Source organism: Oryctolagus cuniculus, chromosome 4 (genome assembly GCF_964237555.1).
Source record: "Oryctolagus cuniculus chromosome 4, mOryCun1.1, whole genome shotgun sequence".
In the NCBI taxonomy this organism is placed as follows: Eukaryota; Metazoa; Chordata; class Mammalia; order Lagomorpha; family Leporidae; genus Oryctolagus; species Oryctolagus cuniculus.
This window is the reverse complement of record NC_091435.1, coordinates 137772578-137797640: the sequence shown is the minus strand read 5'-3', so window position 1 is coordinate 137797640 and position 25063 is coordinate 137772578. Positions and strand designations below refer to the sequence as shown.

The window sequence follows — 25063 nt, the reverse complement described above, 5'->3', positions numbered from 1 at the left end:
CAGGGCGGACCTCGCGGCGACGCCAGGCCGCGTCCGTTCCCTTTCTTCCCGTGTACCACGGTGTCTTGAGGACTTGGGTGTTTCCCACGCTCACTCGGGAAAATTCAAACTGCCTCCACCGAGGACGGAAGCCAGCCCGGGCTGGCCGGCAGCGGCGGCGGCGGCGGCAGCAGCAGCACACGCCTCCCCCCGCGTCTCCTCCGGGCGCGCGAGCCCAGCGGGGCGCGAGCTCCCGCCAGGCGCTCCTCAGCCGCGCGGCCCCGCCGAGTGCCGGGAGCCCAGGCTGCCCCGCCCCGGGCGCCGTCCGGAGGGAAAGAGCTGCGATGGCCTTCCACAACTCCCCCCCGCGCCACAGGGGCGAAAGCAGGCCCCAGTAACGCTCAACACTCATAAAAGATTAACTATCGTTAAAAAAAAAAACCTTCGCCGTCAGAGCTCGCGAGCGGGCCCCACCCCCGGAGGCTGAGGCTCCGCCCCCACGTGGCGGCCTCCCACCGCCGCCCCCGCGAGCCCGCGCTTACGCTCTCGGGGCGGCCGGCCGCGGATGGCGCGCGGCGCGCTCGCCCCGCCCCCGGCCCCGCCCTCCACTAGGAGAGCCACCGTGTACGAGCAGGGGCGTACGGCGTCAGGGACGCGCGGGCGCCTCCTCCGTCCCACCTTCCTACACTGTTGCTACTTTTGGGGGTGAGACGTTCCCGCTCCTCTTCCCTCTCGTGAGTCCCTGCTTTCGTCTCCTGCAGACCCGCTCGCCCGCGGCTGGCCACGGCCGCCGCCGCCGCCGCCGCTGCCGCTCTCGCGCCGGGAGCCAGCAGTGCGCGTGCGCGCGGCCTCGGGCGCGCGGCCGTCGGGGGCTCGCGCTCCCGCCCCTCTATAACTTGGCTGGCGTGGAGGAGGCGCCGCCGGAGTCGGAGGGCGGGCGCTCTGAGGAGGGAGCTCGAGAGTTGTGGCGACTAGTGACGGGGACAAGTCGCAGCCCGCTCCGGTCGTCTCTTGCCCGCTCGCGCCTCCGTCTCTCACACACCTACTCCGCCCGCCGCCCCCAGCCCGCGCCCTCGCGCCTCGGCTCGCTTACCGGCTCTCCGGCTCTCGGCGCGGTGGGGGCGCCCCGGGGGTGCCCTCGCCCTCCCGGTGCGGGCGGGCGGGCGGGATGTGGCGCCTGGTGCCCCCGAAGCTGGGCCGCCTGTCCCGCTCGCTGAAGCTGGCGGCGCTGGGCAGCCTGTTGGTGCTGATGGTACTGCACTCGCCGTCGCTGCTCGCCTCCTGGCAGCGCAACGAGCTGACCGACCGGCGCTTCCTGCAGCTCAATAAGTGCCCGGCTTGCTTCGGCACGAGCTGGTGCCGCCGCTTCCTCAACGGGCAGGTGGTGTTCGAGGCGTGGGGCCGCCTGCGCCTGCTGGACTTCCTCAACGTGAAGAACGTCTACTTCGCGCAGTACGGCGAGCCCCGCGAGGGCGGCCGCCGCCGAGTGGTGCTCAAGCGCCTGGGCTCGCAGCGCGAGCTGGCGCAGCTCGACCAGAGCATCTGCAAGCGGGCCACCGGCCGGCCCCGCTGCGACCTGCTCCAGGCCATGCCCCGGACCGAGTTCGCGCGCCTCAACGGCGACGTGCGCCTGCTCACGCCCGAGGCGGTGGAGGGCTGGTCGGACCTGGTGCACTGCCCCTCGCAGCGCCTGCTCGACCGCCTGGTGCGCCGCTACGCCGAGACCAAGGACTCGGGCAGCTTCCTGCTGCGCAACCTCAAGGACTCGGAACGCATGCAGCTGCTGCTGACCCTGGCCTTCAACCCGGAGCCGCTGGTGCTACAGGTAGGCGCGGAGCCCGGGCGGGCTGGCGGAGGGGGGAGGGGGCGTCCTGCGCGAGGGGCCGCGCGTGGGAACTCGAGTCCCAAGAAGTGGCTCCGCCCGCGCCCGCTGCCACTTCGGACCCGGGCCGGCGGGACCGGGCTGCGAGCGTGGGTAGGGGGCGGCCCTGGGCGGTGCCGACTTGCAGAGGGCGACCCGGCTGATGGAGAGTCAGCTCCTGTCACCTAGTTGCGGGCGCCTGGGGTTTGCGGATCCTTGAACGCCAGAGGGAGTGCGTCTCGCAGGCTCCCAAAATGTCTCTCCAGCGAGTTTCCTTCCGCCCTACTCGCTGTGTCTCTGCTCCTACCCGCCCGGGCTTCCACGGCCCCGGGCGTGCCCTGGGCAGGAGCCCGGACCTCCCCTGGTCCAGGTCCCTCTTGTACCTCGTCGGCTCTTCCCTTGCTGCCCTTCGGGGTTGGCCCAAGTTCGGCCCCGGCCTTTGTCTCGGCGTATTTACCTGGCGTTCATTCGAACAGCTAATTCGGGGACAAGGTGGGGAAGACAAGGTCCGAGCGTGGCACAGAGGTCAGGGATAGGGTTAACCCCTGAGTCTTGCTTTGGGTGCGAAACAGGAAAAAGTCAGGCAGCAGTGGACTTGGGGCTGGGGGCGTGGGTTGTAAAGGCCAAGAGGGACGTTTGCATCCTGATCCTGTGACCTGCCCTCGGCATCTGGTAATCTGGCAGAAATGAGCCGAAATGTTAGGCCAGGGCCAGAAGCCAGGAGGGAGGATCTCGCCGAATTGCACGACTTGCCTTCCTCTGTGTTTTGAAAATAAATGTGCCTTCTGGGGGAGTAGGATGGAGTGTTTTTGTAAGGGGAGAACGAAACCACGGTGTTTACCTTTGCAGTAGTTCCATGAGTTTCTACCATTCCCGCTGGCTTTAGTGCGGTGCCCTTGGACGCTGGCTACAACCGTGGGGGTTGTGATTGTTTTTGGTAACTGCAGACAAAGTTCCCAGTGCTCCCTTTCCAGCCAGTTTCGCTGTATTTCAAATGCGAGGGGGGAGAAAGTGACTTAAACTTAATCACAAGTAATTTTGATTTACTTCAGGCGCGTTCTGCCTTGCGAAGAATGTCACTGATGGCTGGAGGGGGTTGTGCACGGTGATTGTTTTTTTAAACCTAAAGGGCAGGAATGGGAATGTACAGTATTTATTTATATTGTTTTTTTCTCACATTCTCCACTGGCTATCTTAGCTAAAAAAAACAGCCTTGCTTGATTAATTATTTTAACATAGATACTTTGCCTCAAATGAAACTTTCGTGTGGGTCTTACTAAATTTTAAGGTGTCACAGCATATATGTAATGAGTAACTTTTAAAGTACAGATGGCATATTGAATACTACAGTATCTCCTAACAGTGAATTATGTATGAAATCGGTAAAACTTCTCAAAGAAATTTATTTTATTCATTAGCTCTCAAACTTACAGTCTCCCAAAGGTTGAGTCCGTATTTGTGATACACATTGGAATTTTTTTTTTCGATTTATATTAGGAAGGTAGGTCTCTGGATAAAGCAAAGCTTTAGCAGTGTAGTTTGCTGATATAGATTATCAAGTTCTCTGGGACTCCCGAATTAATAAGGAGCTATCTTAGTCATACTTATTTCCTATATTTAAAATCTGACTTCCTTTCCTATTAAAAGATTTATATCAGTAATTCTGTGATTGATGTATTAGAAACAACTAATATTTTAACAACATTTAAATATTCACTTCTTTATAAATGCAGGCATGCCATCTGAATTTGAGAGACTGGCATTCGATTTACACCTAGATAAATCTGCTTTGTTCTTGAAACTTTGTTTTTGGAAGTTTGGTCATTTTCAGTTTACTTTGTAGTTGAGAAAGTTAAATGTGCTTGCATGTTATTTTCTGGTTAACTCTTACCTCACATTTTGTTTTCATCTTTAGTGATAATGTTTTTTTTTTTAAAATCTCAGGGTTTTTTTTTTTTTTTTTCTAATTTTAAACTTGGTAACATCATTGCTCTTGAGTGGGTAGATGATAGATTATAGAATGAGTTTGTTTTTGTGTGTGAGGAACATGTATCAATTTTGTAGACCAGAATTTCTGAATTGCATTCTTAATTCAGATAATCCAGTTCCCAGGAAGAGTACTAATATTTATATAAATTTAGAGCCTTTATTGCCAGTATTTCTACTGGTGTCCTTTAAAAAAAAAAAAAACCTGATAAACAAGTATAATAAGATATTTTAAAATAAGAGCTCTTCGTAGAGCTGCTACTTTATAGAGCCCGACCTTTGGTGAAAGCTAGTGCTTTAGTAGTATGAGCAATATAATTGAGGTTTGATAGATGGTATAAAACCACTAAAATAAGGATTCTCAAAATTCTATACTCAAGTACAAATGTTACGCAGTAAGTTAAGCCATGATGTTCATTACTTTTTGTAAAGCAAGGCAAGCTACAGTATTTATAAAAGTTTCTAGTCAGCCATTTTTGGCCTTTCTTGTAGTATTGGGAAATTAATTGACATTCATAGAAAAACTGTTGCTTGGCTACCTATTTACATACATTTTTTGCTTCTTGTAGTTAAAAAATATTTGTAAGGGAACAAGTGTGTTTTACAGTTTAAAGTGGAACTCACATTTTTTTCCAGGAGAGGGAGCTACTTATTGAATGTTCAGGCAGTTGATGACAAACCAGATTTAAAAAAAAAATGGTCTGGAAATTAACTACTTTGTGAAGAAAGTCTTTTGAACTAAATTCGTTAAAATATTCTTAACAAGAGTTACATTATAGGAAACACCCTTAAAAAATAAACATTTAAAAATATCTTTTGATAAGATTCTAAAGAAACAACTGAAAGATATGTGACTTTAACCCTTTAAACTTAACATGTTCTGATGTTGTGGAACAATAAAAATTGATGTTTATATTATGGCTTAAAAGGAAATATGAAGTTGCTATTATGGTTTGAATTAAGTGTCTCTAAAAAGACACACATACTTTATGGAAGGCAATATGGATTTTAAAACAACTTTCCTATTACAAAACGTTACAGGGATATGACTCTTTCATTTGTTGGATAAATAGTTTTATTAGATTACAGCTTTAGCCCTAAGGAAAATTGATCTGCAATAGAATTATCTTCTAAAAGTATTTTACAAACATCAAGCAACAAGATAATGTTAGTGGTAGCTTTATCTTCTACTCTAATATCTTTTTTACTCTTCACACTTTACTTCATCAAGAAGTATATTTTGTGTACCAGGTATGCCATACTACTAGCAAAAAATAATTGGAAGAGAGAAACTTTGCTATTTTCCTGGTAAATTTTATATTGGTGTTTGTACTTGCCTATTCTTGAATTCAGAATTCAAGTGTATGTGTATGTAGTGATTCACCCATCTGGTGCATTTCATAAGGTATTTTGAAGCTTCCTTGGTGTGTCAGTCACCTTAACAGTAGTGGTGATTCTGACCATTAACCATGTTGTTTCGCTAATTTCATCCTGAATGTAAGCATTAAAGAATGGTTTTTAGGGTCTGGCACTGCGGCAGAGCAGGTAAAGCCACTACCTGTGATAACAGCATCCGATAGGGGCACTGGTTGGAGTCCTGGCTTTGGATTGGCCCAGCTCCAACTTTTGTGGCCATTTGGGGAGTGAACCATTGGGTGGAAGATCTCTTTCTCTCTCTCTCTCTGTCTCTGTCTCTGTCTCTTTCTCCAACCTTGCCTTTCAAATAAGTAAATGAATCTTTAAAAAAAGGAATGATTTAAAAAAATTTTCATTTTACTTGAAAATGAGAGAAACAGAGATATCTTCCATCTGCTGGTTCATTCTCCAGGTGCCCACAATGCCTTGTGGCCAGGCTGAAGCCAGGAGCTCTATCTGGGTCTCCCACTGCAGTGGCAGGGACCCAAGTACTTGAGCTATCACTGCTGTTCCCAGAGTATACATTAGCAGGAAGCTGGCTATGAAGCCAGAGTTGTTGGGACTACAACCAGGCACTTCAATATGGGATGCAGGTGTCCCAAGTGGCAACTCAGCTGCTGTACCAAATGCCTGCCAATAAGGGATAAATTTTGATAGAAAACTGAGTGAATGTTGTTTTTTCCTTAACCATAATTTCTGCGGGGATGGATGTATTATTAAAGCACTCTTCTGAAAATAGTTTTTGAAGTAAGCAAAGAAAATACTATGGCTACTTAGCTAATTTTGTACTTTGAATCAGTTCATGAACTTTTTTTGGTGGGATTCACTTTGCTCTCTATAAAGTGGGATTATTGAATTGAGTCCTTTCCTTTTCAGCCATACCATCCTGGGTCTCTCAAATTCTTAGTTTGACAATTCCTGTTTCTTTAAAGTTGTTTTCCGAGCTTGGCTTTAACTGATGGGTTAATTAAGCTCTTTTAAAAGGAGATTGGGAAATGTTGGTATAAGGGACCTGCTATGATGTGATTTGGAAGCCAAGGCAGATAATCCTCTTTGAAGCCTTTCTTCCTACTTCCCAAGTTTTTACACACAAGAAATAAAGTTAAAATGACACAAAAACTAGAGAGTTCATTTAAGAGAAAACATATATGGAGTTAAGATTATTAAAGCATCTTGGTGGGGCACTAGTGTCTAGAAAGGATGTGACAGACTTTGTTTTGAGAACTTTTCAATCAGCAGCTTAAAGAACCACCCACTTTGTTGCACTAGCTACTGCCTTAGTAACTGCATTCCTAGTTTTAGGCTTCAAAATGCATTAGAGGTAGTTCTATAAAGCATTTTTTACCTAGTAAGTTTATAAGCTTTTGAACTTTTTCTGCTCTTTATTTGAGATTTCATTTATTTCTGATACTTGAATGTCCTCCATGTTAAAAGAAAAATAGTAAAATAATTCTGTATTCCTCAGGTGCAAAAGAAAAAAAAAGACGGAGATTTTAATTTTAGGTAGACCTAGAAACAGTCATCCTTAGGAAATCATCACTTAATATCAATTGAGCAAAATCATTTGATACCTGGTCTAGTTTATGGATTTATTCATGTGTTTTGACCATTTAAAATTATGTTCTTCATAGTTTTATCTAATTTGAACTGTAATATTTTCATTGCATGGGTTAGCACATACTCCTCACACTTGTTGGAGAATAAAATGCTTGTTTTCTGAGGGGGTGATCTGCTTTCTGAATCTGGCTGAGCAGTTTTCCAGGGGCTCATCAGTCTGATTTTCGTTCTCTGTTTCTGACTTGTGGTTTCTAGCCTTCTTCCTCAATTGCCATCATTGTTGCTGAGTCTATAGAATGCTGTTTTGTTCTTCACTTTCTCTTGTTATTTATATATTAAACTTAAATGGCCCTAGAACATAAATCCTGCATTTTTCCTACACGTACAATGAACCCTGGTATTTAGTAAATGATAAAATGAAGACTAAAATTTACTGGTATAAAAGGAGAGTAGTTACTTACATACTCAAGGACTATCAAAGGCTTTAAGTTTCATAATCTAATCTTTTATCCAGTTTATAGTTTAAATTATCTGTGAAGTACTTGGAAGTTCTTTGGATTTAAAGACAGAACTGAATTTTTAGTCTGTGGTAAGACATTTAGATTGTTTGAGAGAATAGAAAGACTGCTTTAGGCAGTGAGTAGCTTACAGTGTAGGAGGTAGGTATATAAATTACTAATTACCATCAACACAGTGTAATAAGCCCTAAAATAAAGGAGTGTGCACACTGACAAGTGACTCATTTAGAGAGAGAGTCTGGGTGTATCTTGATGGGTACCAGGGAAAATTTCAGGGAGGAGTTGAATTCTGAAGAATGGAGGAGATTTTGCCAATAGCTAGATTAGGGAGGAGTAGAGGTAACAGTGTTGGGTTAGCTCACGTTCTGTGTTACCATGAAGGTGTCAATGGCATTGGGCAAATCCCTTAATGTTTCAGATCTTAAGTTTTCTAATCCATAAAATGGGGATAATACTTATGTAACAGGATTATTTTAAAGATTAGAGAAGATAAGATTATTTAAATGATATATGTGAAATGTCTTTAATTATAAAGCCTTTTACAATCTATTATTTCTTGGCAAATCGGCTTATTTTTAGACAGTTAGGATAGTTCACAAATTCTTTAGCACATTATGTTGATAACTGTCTTAGAAATATATAAATTTTATTTTAGGACAAATGTTCTAATGTCACCCTTGTATACATAGACATATAAATGAATCTAGCAATGTTTTCAGGTTTTAGTTTTTTGAGAATAGTAATTTTAAAAAGGGGGTTAGGAATTTGTCCCCTTTAAAATAAAATGAGTGGAATGAATATTGTGGAAAGGAAATTCAGAAATATAAACCAAGTAGTTTATTTTTTCTTCTGTAAATCCTTGTTATAGTTTAATCATTCTTTTTAGTACATTGATACATGGTATACTGAAAAAACTGAGAAGCTGTATCTGGATTATTCATGTGCTTTCTTAGACTCTGAGATGGAATATTAAAAGATAAATATTATCTGAAGTAGGTGTGATGCTTCAGGGTCTTCATATTTTTTCTTTCTAGTGCTCTTTTGGGGGATTTAGCTGAAGTGAAGAGATTAGACAAGAATTGTGTGGTATTGCTCAGTGTTCCAGGAGCTGATCTATAAACTGTTGGGATACAGTAAAATGACAGCCCAGGCACAGTTTTTGGTTCAAGTCCTGGCTACTCGGCTTCCTTATCCAGCTTGCTGCTAATGTGTACTCTGGGAGGCAGCTAATACTGGCTCAGTTACTAGGGTCCCTGCCACCTATGTGGAAGAACTGGATTGAGTTCCAGGCTCCTGACTTTGGGTTTTGCAGGCATTTGGAAAGTGAACCTGTGGATAGAAGATCTCTCCATCTGTTAAGCTCTCTTTCAAATAAAAATGAAAATAAATACATAAATATTGCATATTGAATTGAGGATGCAATAAGTCATCAGGAATAGTGACATTTTACCTGAAGAGTGAGTGACAAGAAAAATCCTGTGGTGCAGAAGTTCTGAGGACTAAAGTGTTTTCAGATAAGAAGCATGGAAAATCTAAATAGAGGCGCCTGATAAGTATCAAGAATGGAAGTGAGGAAGCATGGTAGAATACAGTAAGACCACAGAGGTTGGCAGATCCTATTTAGCCTTGTAACCATTCTTAGTGAGCTATAATTTTATATTAAGAGCAATGATAAGCAAGTGATTTTAATAGGGCCTGGTTTGTGAAGAATAGATTGTAAGGGGAGAGAGCTGTCAGGCTTTCCCACTAGCTTCTGTGAGAGGGCTTGGTTGTTTGGATTAAGATTTTACAGTAGAAGTGTTTTTGTTTTTTATACAGACAGTACATACTTATAATTGCTAAATTTTTTAATTTTTATTTTATTTGAAAGGCAAGAAGACAGAGACAGATGGAGAGAGATCTCCCATCTGTTGGTTCACTCCCCAAATACCAGAGCTGTGGTAGGCTGAAGCCAGGAGCCAGTAACTCATCCAGGTGTTCCACATGGGTGGCCATCGCTTGCTGCCTCCCCATGTTTGCATTAGCAGGGAGCTGGTAAGTGGAATAGCCAAGACTCAAATCAGGCACTTAGATATGGAATGGAGGTGACCCACGGGTGGTGCATCAAAATCTTGTCTCCTGCTGGAAGCTTTAAAAAGCAATCAGACTCAATATGTTTACAAGAAATAGCTTCCAGGACTTGCTGATGAGTTAAGGTATAAGGGTAAAGGAAAAATAAAGGCAAAATGTCTTGCATTTTGGGTCTGACCAACTACTGCTTTGTACTGGTGAGAAAACTTAGAGTAAGAAATGGTTCGGGGTAGGGAAACAGAGAGTTTTGTTCTAGCTATATTAAAGTTATATTAAGGCAACAGTAAGAATACCAGTCTGCTGAAATCAGGCACCAGGTATTTAATGGAGGAGATACTGTGTTATTTGTGAATGTTTTGCAGTTCTTCTAAGAGCTGTATTAATTCAGTTTGTGTTTCAAAGGAACTAAGCAAGTTAGTAATGGTGTATCTTTTATTTCTTTGAAATTTTGTTTTTATTGACAGCAAATATTTGAGTTTGGTATTTATAGGGGTTCAAGTTAGGAATGGTGTTTACAGGATAGGTGTTTGGGTCAGAGGTTAAGATGCTACTTGAGATGCCTGTGTCTCATTTTGGAGAGCGTAGTTCAGTCTTGGCTCCTCCAGCTCTCATGCAACTTCCTGCTAATGCACACCGTGGGAGGCAACAAGCGATGGTTCAGGTACTTGGGTCCCTCAGACCTAGATTGAGTTCTGGGCACCTGGCTTCAGCCTTGCCCAGTTCTGGCTGTTGGAGGCATTTGGGGAGTGAACCAGCAAATAGGATTTCACTATCTGTCTGTTTCTGTCTTTATCTCTGTGTATCTCCTTGCCTTTCAAATAAAATAAAAATAAACTAATGAAATATTTTAACAACTTTAAGTATATACTACCTTTATAAAAAACCAACACTTGTGCAAACATCTTAATCCAAACAACCAAGCCATCTCCTATAAACAAGTCCAAAAGGCTGATTCCTCTCTCACCCCTTACAATCTATTCTCAAATGAGGCCTTGCTAAACACTTGTATTGTTTCCCATTGCTCTGAATATAAAATTCTAGCTCATTAAGTTATGAGCTTCTGGCCTCAGCTTGGCCCTGCACTGGCTGTTGCAGGCATTTGGATAGTGAACTAGCAAATTAAAGGATTTTTATCTCTGTTTCTCTGCCTTTCAAATAAAGTGAAAATAAATTTTATAAATAAGAATCAAAGTTGCTGGTTATGAGAGTAGGTAAGAAAGGATTGAAGCCAGCCAGTTTATGCATATTTAAAATTTAGGGTCAAGTAGTGGAGGTAGCAAGGAGAGCATTTTATATAAGTTATTTTAAAATATGATTTACTTCTGTTAAACTTACTTTTGTTGTTGTTTTTGGTGGTGGTGTTGATGATGTGTTTTGACATTGGTTTCCAGTTTTGGGTACAGCTGTTGGACATGATATTCAGTGAAATAACACAACCTTGCTATTTCCAAGGCATTACTTAACACTGTTGAAATTCGAGGTGGGTAGAAAATGGCATTCAGAAAATTATTTCATGAAATATTGGGACATATCCTAGGACTAAAAATCTTAAAATGGTCAGGCTCCCACGAAATCTGGAATGGGTTTTGGCCATTATTTGTCAATATAAATTAAGAGGTAAGATCTTAAAGAAATTTTAGCAAAAATTAGGTAACCATTAAATCATTCCAGTAATTTTACTCTATCCCCCTCCAGACAGTTCACAAAACTGTGAACACATTAGTCTGTCACCAGTATAGTTGACTAATCTCTATGAACAGCTGTTATAACATACATTACTATAGTGGGATTTCATTCAAATTTGGGCTTTTGAAAATAATTTAAAAATTTGAACCTTTAAGCATTTTCTATGCTTTTAATAACATTAGTTTTCTATAAGTGTTCTCAAGTTTTAATTTTGCATTTAACTTTTATAAAAATGCAAGCTATGTAGAAAATATGTGACTAGATTTTAAATTGTATGTTTTCATTCTTAGTAGGTTTTTGAAAAATATTTGAGAGTCAGATAGACGGACAGATCTCATCTACTGGTTCTCTCCCCCAGAATACCCCAGAACCAATGACTGGAGCTGGTTGAGGGATCAAAGTCCAGAGTGGCCGTGCAATCCAGGCAGGCATTCAGTCTCTTGAGCTATCACTCCAACCTCCCTAGTACAGGAGGAAATTAGAGTCACAAGTTTGAGGTTGCCATGGAACTCTAGGTACTCTGACATGGGATACAAGCTTTGTAATTGTTAGGCCAAATGTCTGTCCCTATTAGTGGATTTTTTTAAGTTAGTTCATTTATCCTAGAATTTCTTCCCTTTCTAGACCAAAAACATCAGTCTTGAGTGGTAAATTCTTATTCTGTATTCAGAATAAGTCTTTAAGCAAACTACAAAGTTTTATGTTGCATTTAGTGGAATGTTGTGAGGTAATGAATGGCTATAAGATATTGTGTAAATATTGTATATATGAAGGAATTTTGATCTTTAAAATTTAGTATACAAGCACTACTTTTGGTTATGTAGGGGAAAAAAAGAGCACAAACACTTTTAAAATTGACTGCTTTAATCTGTCTCATGGCATTGACTGATTGTATGTAAATAAATAAATAAACCCCAAAAGAAGTCGTTTATGTGTCTTTACTCATACATCTCATGTCTACTTTTCATGATGAGTTATGACACAGTAGAATAAACTGAGCTTATGAACCTGACAGGATGATGGTTATTGATCAAAGGATATTAGTGTAATAGATACCTTTAAAACTTCCTTTTTAGAGTAATGTAATATACCACAGGATACTGTACTGGTTGGTTCTGGCATGTAAGATAATCCTGAACATTGGGTTTTTACTTATTTGTATTTTCATAGCATGTAGACCATGCTATAAAGACCATGTTGAGGAGTTTTATCCCATGAGTCTCAACATGATCTAGTCCAGTCTCCATTACCTCAGAGGTAAGTTAAAATGTGTTTTTTATGTGAGTGCATATTTGCCAAGTTTTTAATATTATACTAATTTCACTGCAGCTTCTTTGACATTTTTTTCATTACTGAGAAGGCAGTTGTGGGGACAGGCATTTACACTAGTGATTACGATGCCAGTTAAGACACTTTGATCTCATCTTGGAGTTAGCCAGGTTTAATACCTGGCTCCAGCTTCCTGCTAATGCAGTCCCTGGGAGGCAGCAGTAATGGCTTCTTCTCACCCACATGGAAGACCTGGAGTGGATTTCTTAGCTTCTTTATCACAGCCTAATCCTTACCATTGTGGGCATTTGTAGCGTTAACCAGCTAATGGCAGTGATGGCAGTTCTCTTTCTGTTTCTCTGCTTCTCAAATAAATAAGAATTTTTTAAAAAGAAGGCAATTTCTAACTTTAACATGTGCATTGAATATCCATACTGCCCCATCCCCAGTCTAATATTATGCTCATTCTTTACATTTCAGTTTGAGTAGAGGTTACCTGGGGTGAGTAACCTTAAGTTATTTTTGTAGCACCTTGTTTGCTATATGCTATATGTGTTGCTACCTCTGTAAAATCAGAATTCTTAAACAAGACGATATTGTCTTGAAGGATTCTATTAAACTGTCTTTTGCATCCATATGACTCTTTTTTTTTTTTTCCTTAAGATTTATTTATTTATTTGAGAGGTGGAATTACAGAGAGGCAGAGGCAGAGAGAGATCTTCCATCCACTGGTTCACTCCCCAAATGGCCACAATGGCTGGAGCTGGGTCGATCTGAAGCCGGGAGCCAGGAGTTTCTTCTGGGTCTCCCACGTGGGTTTAGGGGCCCAAGGACTTGGGCCATCTTCTACTGCTTTCCCAGGCCATAGCAGAGAGGTGGATTGGAAGTGGAACAGCCGGGACCAGAACCAGCACCCATATGGGATGCTGGCGATTCAGGTAGCAGCTTTACCCACTATGCCACAGCGCTAGCCCCCCATTTGACTCTTAACAAAAAGAATTATAGCTTAACCTGGCCTTGCCTTTCATTTTACTACCTGTGTGACTTTAGGCAAATTGCTTAACACTGAATTAGATTTAGAAGTCAGATGTTTTCCAAATTTAAATTTCTTTGATTTTAAATCTCTTTTATTGATTACTTAAAATACTGAGATTAATACTGATTTTGATTCAGATAGGTAAGTTATTTCAGCATTTGGAATTTGCTGTAGGGCACCTACTTAGAATAAATGAAAAGTAAGAAAAGGCTATACTTATGTGTGTACATATTGCCAATTTTTAAGTTTCCTGCCTTTTTAGTGCTTGTGGATTCTGTGTACACCACTCATGGCATCAGATTGTTTTAAAGCTTGTTAGCTGATTGATATATCCCATTATAGTTAGAAGCTTCTTGAGGGCAGTGAAGATAACTTTTCTAATTTTGTGATTCTTGGTTATATTTGGAAAGTGTTTATTATTTGTAGATTCCTTTTACTAGATGGTAAGAAAATGAACATCTCTTGAAAGTCTGGACTGAACTGAACAGATTTAAACATTCAAACATTCAAACATTATTAAACATCCTGAAAAAGTAAGTGAAGTGCCTCCAATCAAATTAGAATCGATACCATCCTAATTTAAAGCCTCTTTATTTCAATTGAAAAATATTTGTACATTTTTTCAGTTGTAATTTATTCATTAAGAAAATCACAGTTTAATTTAGATTACTTTAAACTGTGTGTGCTTATTCCAGACAGTTTGAAAATACGATTTCTAGATTTTGTTGTAAATAAGAAAATAGAGACTTAAGTAGTAAACTTCTTATCCTACCTACTGTGTTTTATGCACTTTTGCAGTTTGGTAGTCAGGAAGAACTTATCTTATTGCTTGATAAACAAATCTAAACCCTGATATCTTTATAAAGTTTTCTCTCTCAAACTGTTCTTGACCACGACAACTTGGTTTTAAACCAGAATTGCTTTAAATGCAAGTTACAAATATTTTGGCTTCCCTTGAGCATTTTCTTTGTGCTACAGTGTGTTCAATAAAATTCTGTTCTCATTAATGAAATTTGACTGTTTTGATTATGCAGTGAAAAATTCTTGTTATATGAGCAAATGATCTAGATTCATTTATTAAACTTCCAAAAGATTAAGTGGCAAACTATATAAAAGAATTGTAATTCTTGTCTTAAAATGAGGCATAACAGTATTTCAGTTAACATTGTCAGAAATCACTAAATGAATATAAAGTTGTTCAATGTGACATTTGTTCATATATTTTACCCTTTTCTATGAGGGACTTGGGTAATGAAGTGTAGATTTGACTGTCGTTTGCCAGTTGGAAAAGTTCCAAAAACAAGAAGGCATTTGTACATGTGCAGATGTTGGCAGGGTTCCCTTGTCCCCTGTTGTCAAAGACCATTTTATTTTCACAAAGATATGTTTGTATCTGTTCTTCAATATGGCATGTGAATAATATACTAAGAGTGGAGGAGGTTTTTGTTTGTTTCAGTTTTTTTACTTTTTACAAAATGATATAATCCTACATGTTTCTTTTTACTGTTTTCATCTTTTTGTGTGACGAGGACTTTATACCTGAATACTTCTGGGAGACAGTCAAATCTTTTGTGGCAATTTATTAAAAATTTCAAGATCATGAAGCATTTTATGTTGAGTGGAAAAGTTGAAAAAAAGTGTGTTTAACAAACAGTTCTTGCACTGCATGTTGAACCTGAGCAGTCTGTCACTTTCCTAATCCCTGAAATAAATAAAAGCATTCTTAAGTATGAGATTAAAATTAAATACTTACCTCTAATTTCTGAAGAATCAGAAGATAGTTTCCCTGAACTAAAACAGAATCAATTAATTTTCTGTTTAAACGTTCATAATATCTGAATTTTTTATTTCCATAATTAGTTTTATAACAGAACTGCAGATAACTAAGAAATGTTCTACACACAAGTGCAACTATTTTTTTTTAAAGATTTATTTATTTATTTGAAAGAGTTAACAGAGAGAAGGAGAGGCAGAGAGAGAGAGAGAGGTCTTCCATCTGCTTGTTCACTCCCCAGTTGGCCACAAAGGCCAGAGCTGCGCTGATCTGAAGCCAGGATCCAGGGGCTTCCTCGGGGTCTCTCACATAGGTGCAGGGGCTCAAGGATATGGGCCATCCTCTGCTGCCTTCCCAGGCCACAGCAGAGAGCTACATCGGAAGTGGAACAGTTGGGAGTCGATTGGCGCCCATATGGGATCCCGGCACTGCAGGCAGCAGCCTTACTGGCTGTGCCACAGCACCGGCCCCCACAAGGGCAACTGTTGTACATTGATGGAGTTGAAAAGGAACACAAATGAAAATAGATAATTATAGATAAATTTAGTTTTAGAAAAATTTTAAAAGGTAATGAAGATTTTATTGTAAGCATATTCATGAGTTTTATTTGAAAGGCAGAGCTACAGAGAGAGAGAGAGAGAGAATCTTCCATCAGCTCGTTCATTCCCCAGACAACCACATCAGCTAGCCTAGGCCAGGTGGAAGCCAGGAGCCAGAAGCTTCATCTGGATCCTCCACATGGGTGCAGGGGCCCAAACACTGGACCATCTTCTGCTGCTTTCCCATGCACATTAACAGGGACCTGGATCTGAAGTGGATGAGCCAGGACTTGAGCTAGTGCTCATATGGGATGCAGGTGTCACAGGTGGCAGCCCTTGTAGTTACATATTTTAGTGATAGAAAGGATCTTAGATAAAATGTTTTGTCCATCATTTCACTTAAAAAACTTGCTAGTAAATGACTTGTTTGTGGTCATGGGATATTTTCATTTTGATTCAGGATGGTAATCCTCCCAGTGTTTATAAAGTTGATAAGAAAACCTAAGTTGAATGGAGTAAATGGTTTCGAGGCCGGGCCAAGGCGAATGGAATATGTGGTAGCTGGGAAAGGAGAACAGGACCAAAGATGCGCAGAGTGGAGGTTGCGTTGATAAGTTATCCGTTTGTTCCTTCCCTCACCTTTGGATGTCAGTTAAAAAAACCTCTCCCAAGAATTCATTCATTCCTTACATCTACCTTTGTTGGCTTCTTGTTTAGATAAGGCCCTTACTAAATGCTCCCTAGGACCTGTACCACTTTTTAGTAGCTAATACGCCGAATGATTTGGTGTCTGTCAGCTCGTCTAAAATAGAAGCCCATGGTTGTACAGAGGCTGTTCTGTTTGCTCTTCTGCCAGCACAACCCAGTGCCTGGTGCCTGACAAATAAGTGCCAGTTGATAGACATGCAGTGCTGTTTGTCCAGCAGAGAGGACTGGTTGATTGTGCATGATGAGTCAAGAAAGCATACTTTTAGATTTTATAATGAAGACAGTGTTGTATTAATCAATTTGGCTCTGAGATTTTGATAAGCAGGACTTGTCAAATCCTGTTTTATTAGCTTTAAAATGTGAAGTTCTCTATTGAAATTTTTTTCAGGTTCATAGTAATGGTAGGTATTAGAAATAAATGAAGTTATCTATAATATCTGTTGAATATAACGAAAAAGTCCTCATTCCTGGTAGCAATTCGTACTGAAAGGAACTGGGGATAGACCTGGGCTATCTTAATTAGAAACTCTTATAATATAAAGATAATTCTCTTTTATAGAGTTTCCCATCTGATGAAGGTTGGCCATTTGCAAAGTATCTTGGAGCTTGTGGAAGAATGGTGGCTGTAAATTATGTTGGAGAAGAACTGTGGAGTTACTTTAATGCACCATGGGAAAAAAGAGTTGACCTTGCTTGGCAGTTAATGGAAATAGCAGAGCAGCTTACAAACAATGACTTTGAATTTGCGCTCTACCTCCTGGACGTCAGCTTTGATAATTTTGCAGTTGGTCCTAGAGATGGGAAGGTAATCATTGTGGATGCTGAAAATGTTTTGGTGGCTGACAAAAGATTAATTAGACAAAGTAAGTATATAACTTTTGGATTTTTTATGTGTACAGTTTTTTCTATATCAAAGTGATGTTTATAGCTCTATAAATTAAGCCTTACATTTCTTCCTTACATGGCAAATTTGCATCTTTGCTTTATGTAAGTATTCTCAGTAAACTGAATTCTAATCTTTTTAGTTTTAGTCACATTTCTCCATGTTTATTAGTAAAATGTCCTTTGAGTTCAAATAGATGCAAATGTACTCTTTACATACACATACATATCTTTGGCATTCTGGGTGCTGTGTTCTGTGGTTTAGGAGTCTAATGCAGAATTCACATTATGTTGTTACAGGCTACCAGGGACATAGTACTGCTTCCATTGCTACCTAATTCTTCTGTAGATTTCTATATAGCCATGTTCTGAGGTGATCTTACAGGATGCTTTTGTTTTGTTTTTAATCATTTCGATGATTCCTAGCACTGCAGATCTGACCTTGGTTTGACATTTTGATTGTTACATCACACCCAAAACTTTGCAGTTTGCTTATTTTTGGATTTATCAATATCAATTTAAATTTAAATTTATCAATTTATCAATCAAAGGATTGGCGTACAGGACCTAATATGTTTTAAAAGTTAAATGCCATAGGAATTTTAAAGTGTCACTAACAAAGTCTGTAGTTCCAGAATCAGTTTAGTTAGAAAAAGAAATAGAAAGATCATTGCTCCGTGGTGAGAGTCTTATATTTTTAGTCCCATCATCTTTCCTGACATGAGAGATGTCAGGATCTTCTGATAAACAGAGGCTACAAATTTGTAGCACTAGAGGGGGGCAGTTGATATGTTGATATATATTTGCATGATCTTAGCATGATCCTGTTAAGTATTTGATTTTTCCTGCTGTTTAGTTTTGATGACATACTCACCAATCCACTTTCTGATTGTTTCTTGTAATGCAGATTCTTCCACAAGGCGTGAGTGACACTGCTGGTGTGTCCCACTCCTCACTTACCTCTGCCTGCCTCTGTGAATGTTACATCATCTTACATTGTGATTTTCTTTTAAAGTGTACACTTTGCCTAAGCTTAAAATTTTCATTCCAGTTTTTGTAAAAATAATTTTTTTGAAATTAACTTTACACAGATATTCCTGAAATAATTATTATAGTTTCATATCAACTAATTCATGACCTTGGAAGAAATCAGCCATATAGTTTCTGTATTCTTTTATTTTGTACAGTGAATACTGCTCTAGTGCTGCTTTTACTCTGCCTGGTTCCTTCCTTTTCTTTTCTTTTCTTTTTTTTTTTTTAAGATTTATGTTTATTTATTTGAAAGAGTTACAGAGAGAAAAAGAGGTCTTCTATCTGCTGGTTTACTCCCTGACTGCTGGAGCTGGACTGATCCAAACCCAGGAGCTTCTTTCAGGTTTCCCACATGGGTGCAGGGGCCCAAGGACTTGGACCATCCTCTGTTGCTTTCCCAGGCACGTTAGTGGTGAGCTGGATCAGAAGCGGAACAGCTGGACCTGGAAACAGCAGACTAGGGCTTTAACCCGCTGTGTGGCCCCTGCCCAGTTCCTTCAAATGTCTCATAGTAGGGCCCTTTCTGTAGCTTCTTGGCAAAAGACCCTAACTATTCATTCACCTTCCTTTCTTTCCTTTTTCTAGTAAATGACCCTTATGTTTTTCCTCACAGGGAAATTGAGGTGTTGCTATGGCAGACCTCTCTGTTTTTTCCTTTATCATCTAAACCTGTTAAGATAAAACAACACATTCATCTCTCCTTATCAGAGAGAAAATCCTTCTTTTAGAACTTGTGGCTTAGCTATCTTCCTCAACTTCCTACCCAAGTTAATATCTAGTTTTTCTTCAAGTATGTATAAGAACCTCTACTCATCTGCTTGCTTTTCATCTGTTTAAAAAATATTACTTATTGGCCTATCTCTCTAACCTTAGCCTGCATCCATTCCTTAACTCAGTAACTCCTGACTTAGATAACTGCTTTGCAGTTAGCAACCACAAAGTTGGCAAACTCCTGATGTGATTCTGATTAGTAGCGACTTCCTGAAATTGTTTCCTTCTTTGACTTCTTTCTATACTGGAATAGTAACTTTTAAAAAATATAAATGTGATTTTTTTAAAGATTTATTTGTTTGAAAGGCAGAGTTACAGAGAAAAGGAGACAGAGATCTTCACCTGCTGGTTCACTCCTCAAATGGTTGCAGTGGTTGGGGCTGGGCTAGACTGAAGCCGGGAACCTGGAACTCCATCTGAGTCTCCCATGTGGGTTGTAGGGGCCCTAGGTCTTGTGCCATCTTTTGCTGCTTTCTCTGGTGCATTACTAGAGCAGTAGAATAGGTGGGACTTGAACCATTTGCTCACATGGAATGCCTAGCTTCAGAAGCTAGGCAGCTTAACCTACTGCTTCACAACATTGGCCCCATAAATCTGATCTTATCTGTCACTTGCTTAATGTGTTTAATGACTTTCCATTATTCTTCAGTAAGGAAGTGACTTGGTCCTTCTCTGCTTCAGTATGATCTCTCTCCACTGCGTTTGACTCTTAGCTGCAGTGGCTTTTGTTTTCTGGCCTTTCCCACAGGCACTTTCTACCTAAAATGCCTCATTTCCCATCTAGATACAGTTAGCTATGAGTCCTTCAAGCTTTGGCTCCACCTAGCACATGTAGGCTGATGTGTTCTAAATGTGTGTGTTATATCTCTCCCTTCAAAGTTGTATATGTCAAATTTATTTCTAGTGGTATATGTGACATACTCACCCAAATACATTGTAACTACTTTATTCATATTCACAATATTGACATTGCTATTTCTTTTTGTTGTTGACAGGCAGAGTTAGACAATGAGAGAGAGAGAGAGACAGAGAGAAAGGTCTTCCTTCCATTGGTTCACCCCCCAAATGGCCGCCATGGCCAGCATGCTGCGCCAATCTGAAGCCAGGAGCCAGGTGCTTCCTCTGGGTCTCCCATGCAGGTGCAGGGCCCAGGCACTTGGGCCACCTCCACTGCCTTCCCGGGCCACAGTAGAGAGCTGGCCTGGAAGAGGAGCAACCAGGACAGAATCCAGCGCCCCGACCAAGACTAGAACCCGGGGTGTCGGCGCCTCAGGCAGAGGATTAACCTAGTGAGCTACGGTGCCGGTGCCGGCCACTGCTATGTTAATAGTGCCTATGTTGCCACCAGTTAGAGCCTTAAACTTTACCCATACACTTACTTGTTAGTTTTTATTTCAAATGTTTCTCCAATTCCAATATGAATTTTCCAATTCCAATCATTTAATCATTTCTTTTTTGGGCTTTCTTCAGTTGTCATCATCTTTAGTCCTTCTAGTCTTCAGCCCAGATTTGTCTTTCTGTAAAAAAAATCATGGTCCTGGCCGGCGCTGGGCTCAATAGGCTAATCCTCCACCTTGCGGCGCCGGCACACCGGGTTCTAGTCCCGGTCGGGGCGCTGGATTCTGTCCCGGTTGCCCCTCTTCCAGGCCAGCTCTCTGCTATGGCCAGGGAGTGCAGTGGAGGATGGCCCAGGTGCTTGGGCCCTGCACCCCATGGGAGACCAGGAAAAGCACCTGGATCCTGGCTCCTGCCATCGGATCAGCGCGGTGCGCCGGCTGCAGTGGCGGCCATTGGAGGGTGAACCAACGGCAAAAGGAAGACCTTTCTCTCTCTGTCTCTCTCTCTCACTGTCCACTCTGCCTGTCAAAAATAAAAAAAAAAAAAAAAAAAAATCATGGTCCTGATCACACAGATTACAGCCTGTTTCTCTAGCTTCATCAGTACCTTTTCTGCAGATGCTTGTCTCACACTCTAGTCATAGTGATCTTCTCATTGTTTACTGATCCAGCTGGAGGAATCCCTAAAGTTCAAACTTTGCAGATACTCTTCTCTAGGCCTAGACTTTCTAGGTAGGGTAGAAAGTTGCTAGATTGAGACTATAAGTGATAGAGACCTTGTGTGATCCTTCCCAAAAAATGTTTGTGAATTATGCACTTAAATGTTTAGCATTATAATATACTTTCACACATAATAGGATAGAAAACATACTGTGTTAATTGGTGATCTATTCTATTTTGGGGAGCAATTATAACTCTGTTTTAAATTGTATTTTTCTTTCTGCTTTTCCCTCTTTCACAGATAAACCTGAAAATTGGGATGTGTGGTATGAAAGCAAATTTGATGACTGTGATAAAGAGGCTTGCCTATCATTTTCAAAAGAAATCCTCTGTGCTCGTGCCACTGTGGACCACAATTATTATGCTGTTTGTCAGAACCTCTTATCCAGACATGCCACCTGGCGTGGCACTTCTGGAGGGCTCCTTCATGATCCACCAAGCGAAATTGCCAAAGATGGCCGACTCGAGGCCTTGCTGGATGAGTGCGCCAACCCAAAGAAGCGCTATGGCAGATTCCAGGCTGCAAAAGAACTGCGAGAATATCTAGCACAACTAAGTAACAACGTGAGGTAGTCCATGGTGAACTCCCCCACCTCCCTTTCTCCATTTAAATAGCACTGGCTAAAACTAAACCACCAAAAACTCTCTGGAAAAACAAAATTTGGAAGTGTTATAATCAGAAGATGAAAAACTTGCACTGATCTTACGTTAACATCCATCAAAATGAGACATTGCTGTTCTTCAGAAATCACATGATGCTTTTGCAAATAAGTATGTTCTTATACTTTAGAGACTTGAGATATTATTGACTGCTTTGCCGCCCCATCCCCCCCTCCACAATGCCTGAGTGAATTAATGAGTGTCGTTAAGCTATTGGAAATAAGTCTGATAGTTACATTGGCTTGTGTATCAAAGGGTACTTGGTACTTAGTTTGCATTACTATCATGATTTTGTGAATCTCTTGCATTTACTATTAATATCAAGTTAGATTGGCCTGTTTTATAGGCCACCTTTTCCTTCTGATGTGTAGGAGGTATTTTTCCCCCATGTGTTTTTTTTAATTAAATTTTACAACATTCAGGTTACTGCAGTTGTTCATTTGAATTTTGACTTGTTTTCATTCAGTGCTATGTGGTACATATTTACTGTTAGGGCAGGTTTCCCAGGTTTACTGTATTTTTTCAGAAAGGCAAAGTTTTTTTATGTAAATAATTTTTTCACACTTTCTGTGGTTTTCACCATTGCATGATTCCATTTCAAGTTATTTAACAGTTACATCCTCTGTGCCAATAATTATAAGTGTACACTGAATATGAAGTTCGGCATATGTTGCAAAATGTCATCTTGTCCTTTTACTAAAGAGTTTAAAAAGAGTATACTAGCAGTCTACACCTTGATGTTAATTTTGGTTCAGAAAAAGAGTATAACTCAGTGTTTTTAAAATGCTAACTAGTCCAAGGTAGTACTGCATTTGCCAAAGAATATTAGACCTAGTCCCATATTTAGAACTTTAAATAGAATTGGCCAGCTACTTATTCTTACTGTCGTACTTCTAATATTTTAGCTCTGATGTTATTAAATACACATCTTCCTGGTTATTCTTTAATATTGAAAGTTAAGCTACTGCTTTCAAGAATATATAACTTACAGATACGCTACTTTTTATTCATTGGTAGTTTTGCAAAATTTACTTGGTAGTCATTGTTGGAGTTTAATCAGGCATCCTAACCTTTTATTTTATTAATGGATGAATAATTTTTACTGTAAAGCAGATGGTTTAGCTAGTCTGCCTACTTTGGTCATCTTTATCCAGTTGTTGAACACCAAAACATCAAATTTAAGTATGTGGATAAAAATTAACAAATGTACGAAATTTGTGAACTATTTAAAAAATGTTTCAGTATATATATAAGTTGACTGTAGCTAACCTAGGTAATATTTTTCAGATTGAAGTTATTTTGTTTACAACAGAGTTTGGTGTATCATGCACTAGTTACTTCTAGACTGACCTTATTCTATCTAAATCATGGAGTGATTGAAGTATGCACAACCAAAGCCAAGGTTTTCTTTTTTCATTCATTCAACAACTATTTATTGAGCTTTAGCTCTGTGCCAGGCACATTACTAGCTGCTACACACTTTCTGGATGTGACACATGGTTAAGTAACTTTACAATGATTATCAGATACTTTAATGTCAGTGGAAATAGCATTGACTAAGATGATACTTCCACTTTGTTTCACTGTTGTGATGGAAATTCTATTTATATCATCTAAAACTTCAGATACTACAAAAAGAAGATGAAATCCATAAAGTTAATCCCAGTTTAAGAACTAGAAGAAAAAGGATAAGAGCTCTCCTTTATAAAACAGACTGTGTTATGTTAATTTTTATGCATTATTACATTGCATAGCCCTCGATGAGACATTCAAGTGCTGGAAATTTTACTAAGCTGACTTTTTACAACTTTAGAAAATTTTTGAGGGGAGTAAGAAATTGCTTGTCACACATTCACCTCTTACTCAAAACTTCAAATAAAATACACATTTTCAAAATGGAGCACCTTTTATATTTGATAAGTATTCATTATAAATCTTAGAATGCCAGTCACAGAAGAATAGTCTATGGTTTAGCAAACATTTATCTTACTTTTTGGAAGAGTGGTTGTGATTGCAGAATAGAAAGTGAGAAAACACTGCCAGCAGTGATTGCTACTTGAGGTAGTTCATTTTATAACTACCATTTCCCCCATGAGATTATGTGGAATTTCTTTCATCTTGGGAAAAGGTTGAGAAGATAGTAAAAGAATTAGGAATTAAAAATTACAGGGAAAAATATATGTGAAAAGCAATAAATATTTTGTTCACTTTGCTATCAAGATGTTCACTATCAAATATTTATTATACAGCAGCAATTTATATTTTTAATCATTGTCCATTAATAGACGCAGTAAAATATTTTTGAATCAGACATTTGGGGTTTGTATGTGCATTAAAATTGTCTTTTGTACTGTAAGTTACTGTTTAATTTGAATATTTTATCAGAACTGTCTCCCTGTGCCTTTATATTATAAAAGTTGTTTCTACAACTTTTAATGATCTTAATAAAGAATACTTTAAGAATCAACACTTTTCAGTCTTTCTTTTAAAATCCCCAAATTTTTATTGGTTGAAAATTAGGTTGTGTAGACACGTATTTTTTTTTTTCTTGCATGCATTTTGTTATAATTTAAGGGCACTGTAGGTGCTATGAACTAGATTCAAGGTGTGTTTCCTTTTTTTGTAATAATGACTTTTTAAATGTCTAAAATGGAATTTAAAAACACTTCATTATAGAAATTTTGAAATTTTATGAAAAAATAATATAATATGAACAATAGTATAACTCATACTAATTTCACAAGTTATCAGCATGTGATCAAACTTGCTTTATCTGTGCTCTATCCTACTTGTCTTCAGCTTATTTTGAGCCAATCTGAGATATATATCCTTTTATTTATACATTAGACATTTTCTTCAACAAAGCCATAATACCATTTTTCACATCTAAAAATGTAGCACTAATACTTCATTATCTCAAAATCAGGAAAATTCTCAAGATACCACTTTTTTTTTTCTTAAAAGCTTTGGATTGAAAGCAAGGATTCTGAAGTGTTGGTTATATAGATAATTTCATGATCAATAAGATAATAACTGAAATTGATTGAAATATGTTAAATGCATAAAGCTGTGCATTTAAAATGATAACTGTAAACAACAACCAATAATTATGAATCAATTTGGTCACTGTTGAAAGGGTATTGAGGGATTATTCTGAAAACTGATAAAATGGAAGAAAAGAACCATCTAACCTTTCTTACCTCAGGATAATCAAATGAGGAGGAGGAAATTTCATAAAATACAAAGAATCATTCCAAATAGT

The 25063-nt window shown here is 39.8% G+C and overlaps 1 protein-coding gene across 1 annotated transcript; it reads left to right on the top strand.

The window, feature by feature from the left end:
• The first annotated feature begins 898 nt into the window (after nucleotides 1–898).
• Nucleotides 899–24268, top strand: DIPK2A (divergent protein kinase domain 2A). The gene is made up of 3 exons (XM_008266285.4): nucleotides 899–1804; nucleotides 16959–17262; nucleotides 21383–24268. Exons 1-3 carry the CDS (start codon nucleotides 1148–1150, stop codon nucleotides 21712–21714), a joined length of 1293 nt encoding a protein of 430 aa, XP_008264507.2. The 5' UTR covers nucleotides 899–1147; the 3' UTR covers nucleotides 21715–24268.
• The last annotated feature ends 795 nt before the right edge of the window (nucleotides 24269–25063 follow it).

What these genes read in the sequence shown, in the direction of transcription:
- DIPK2A (XM_008266285.4), top strand. Translation starts at nt 1,148, where the DNA reads ATGTGGCGCCTGGTGCCCCCGAAGCTGGGCCGCCTGTCCCGCTCGCTG. An exon ending in CGGAGCCGCTGGTGCTACAG is followed by an intron (nt 1,805 to 16,958) that starts GTAGGCGCGGAG and finishes TCTCTTTTATAG; the next exon opens with AGTTTCCCATCTGATGAAGG. An exon ending in CAAAAGATTAATTAGACAAA is followed by an intron (nt 17,263 to 21,382) that starts GTAAGTATATAA and finishes CCTCTTTCACAG; the next exon opens with ATAAACCTGAAAATTGGGAT.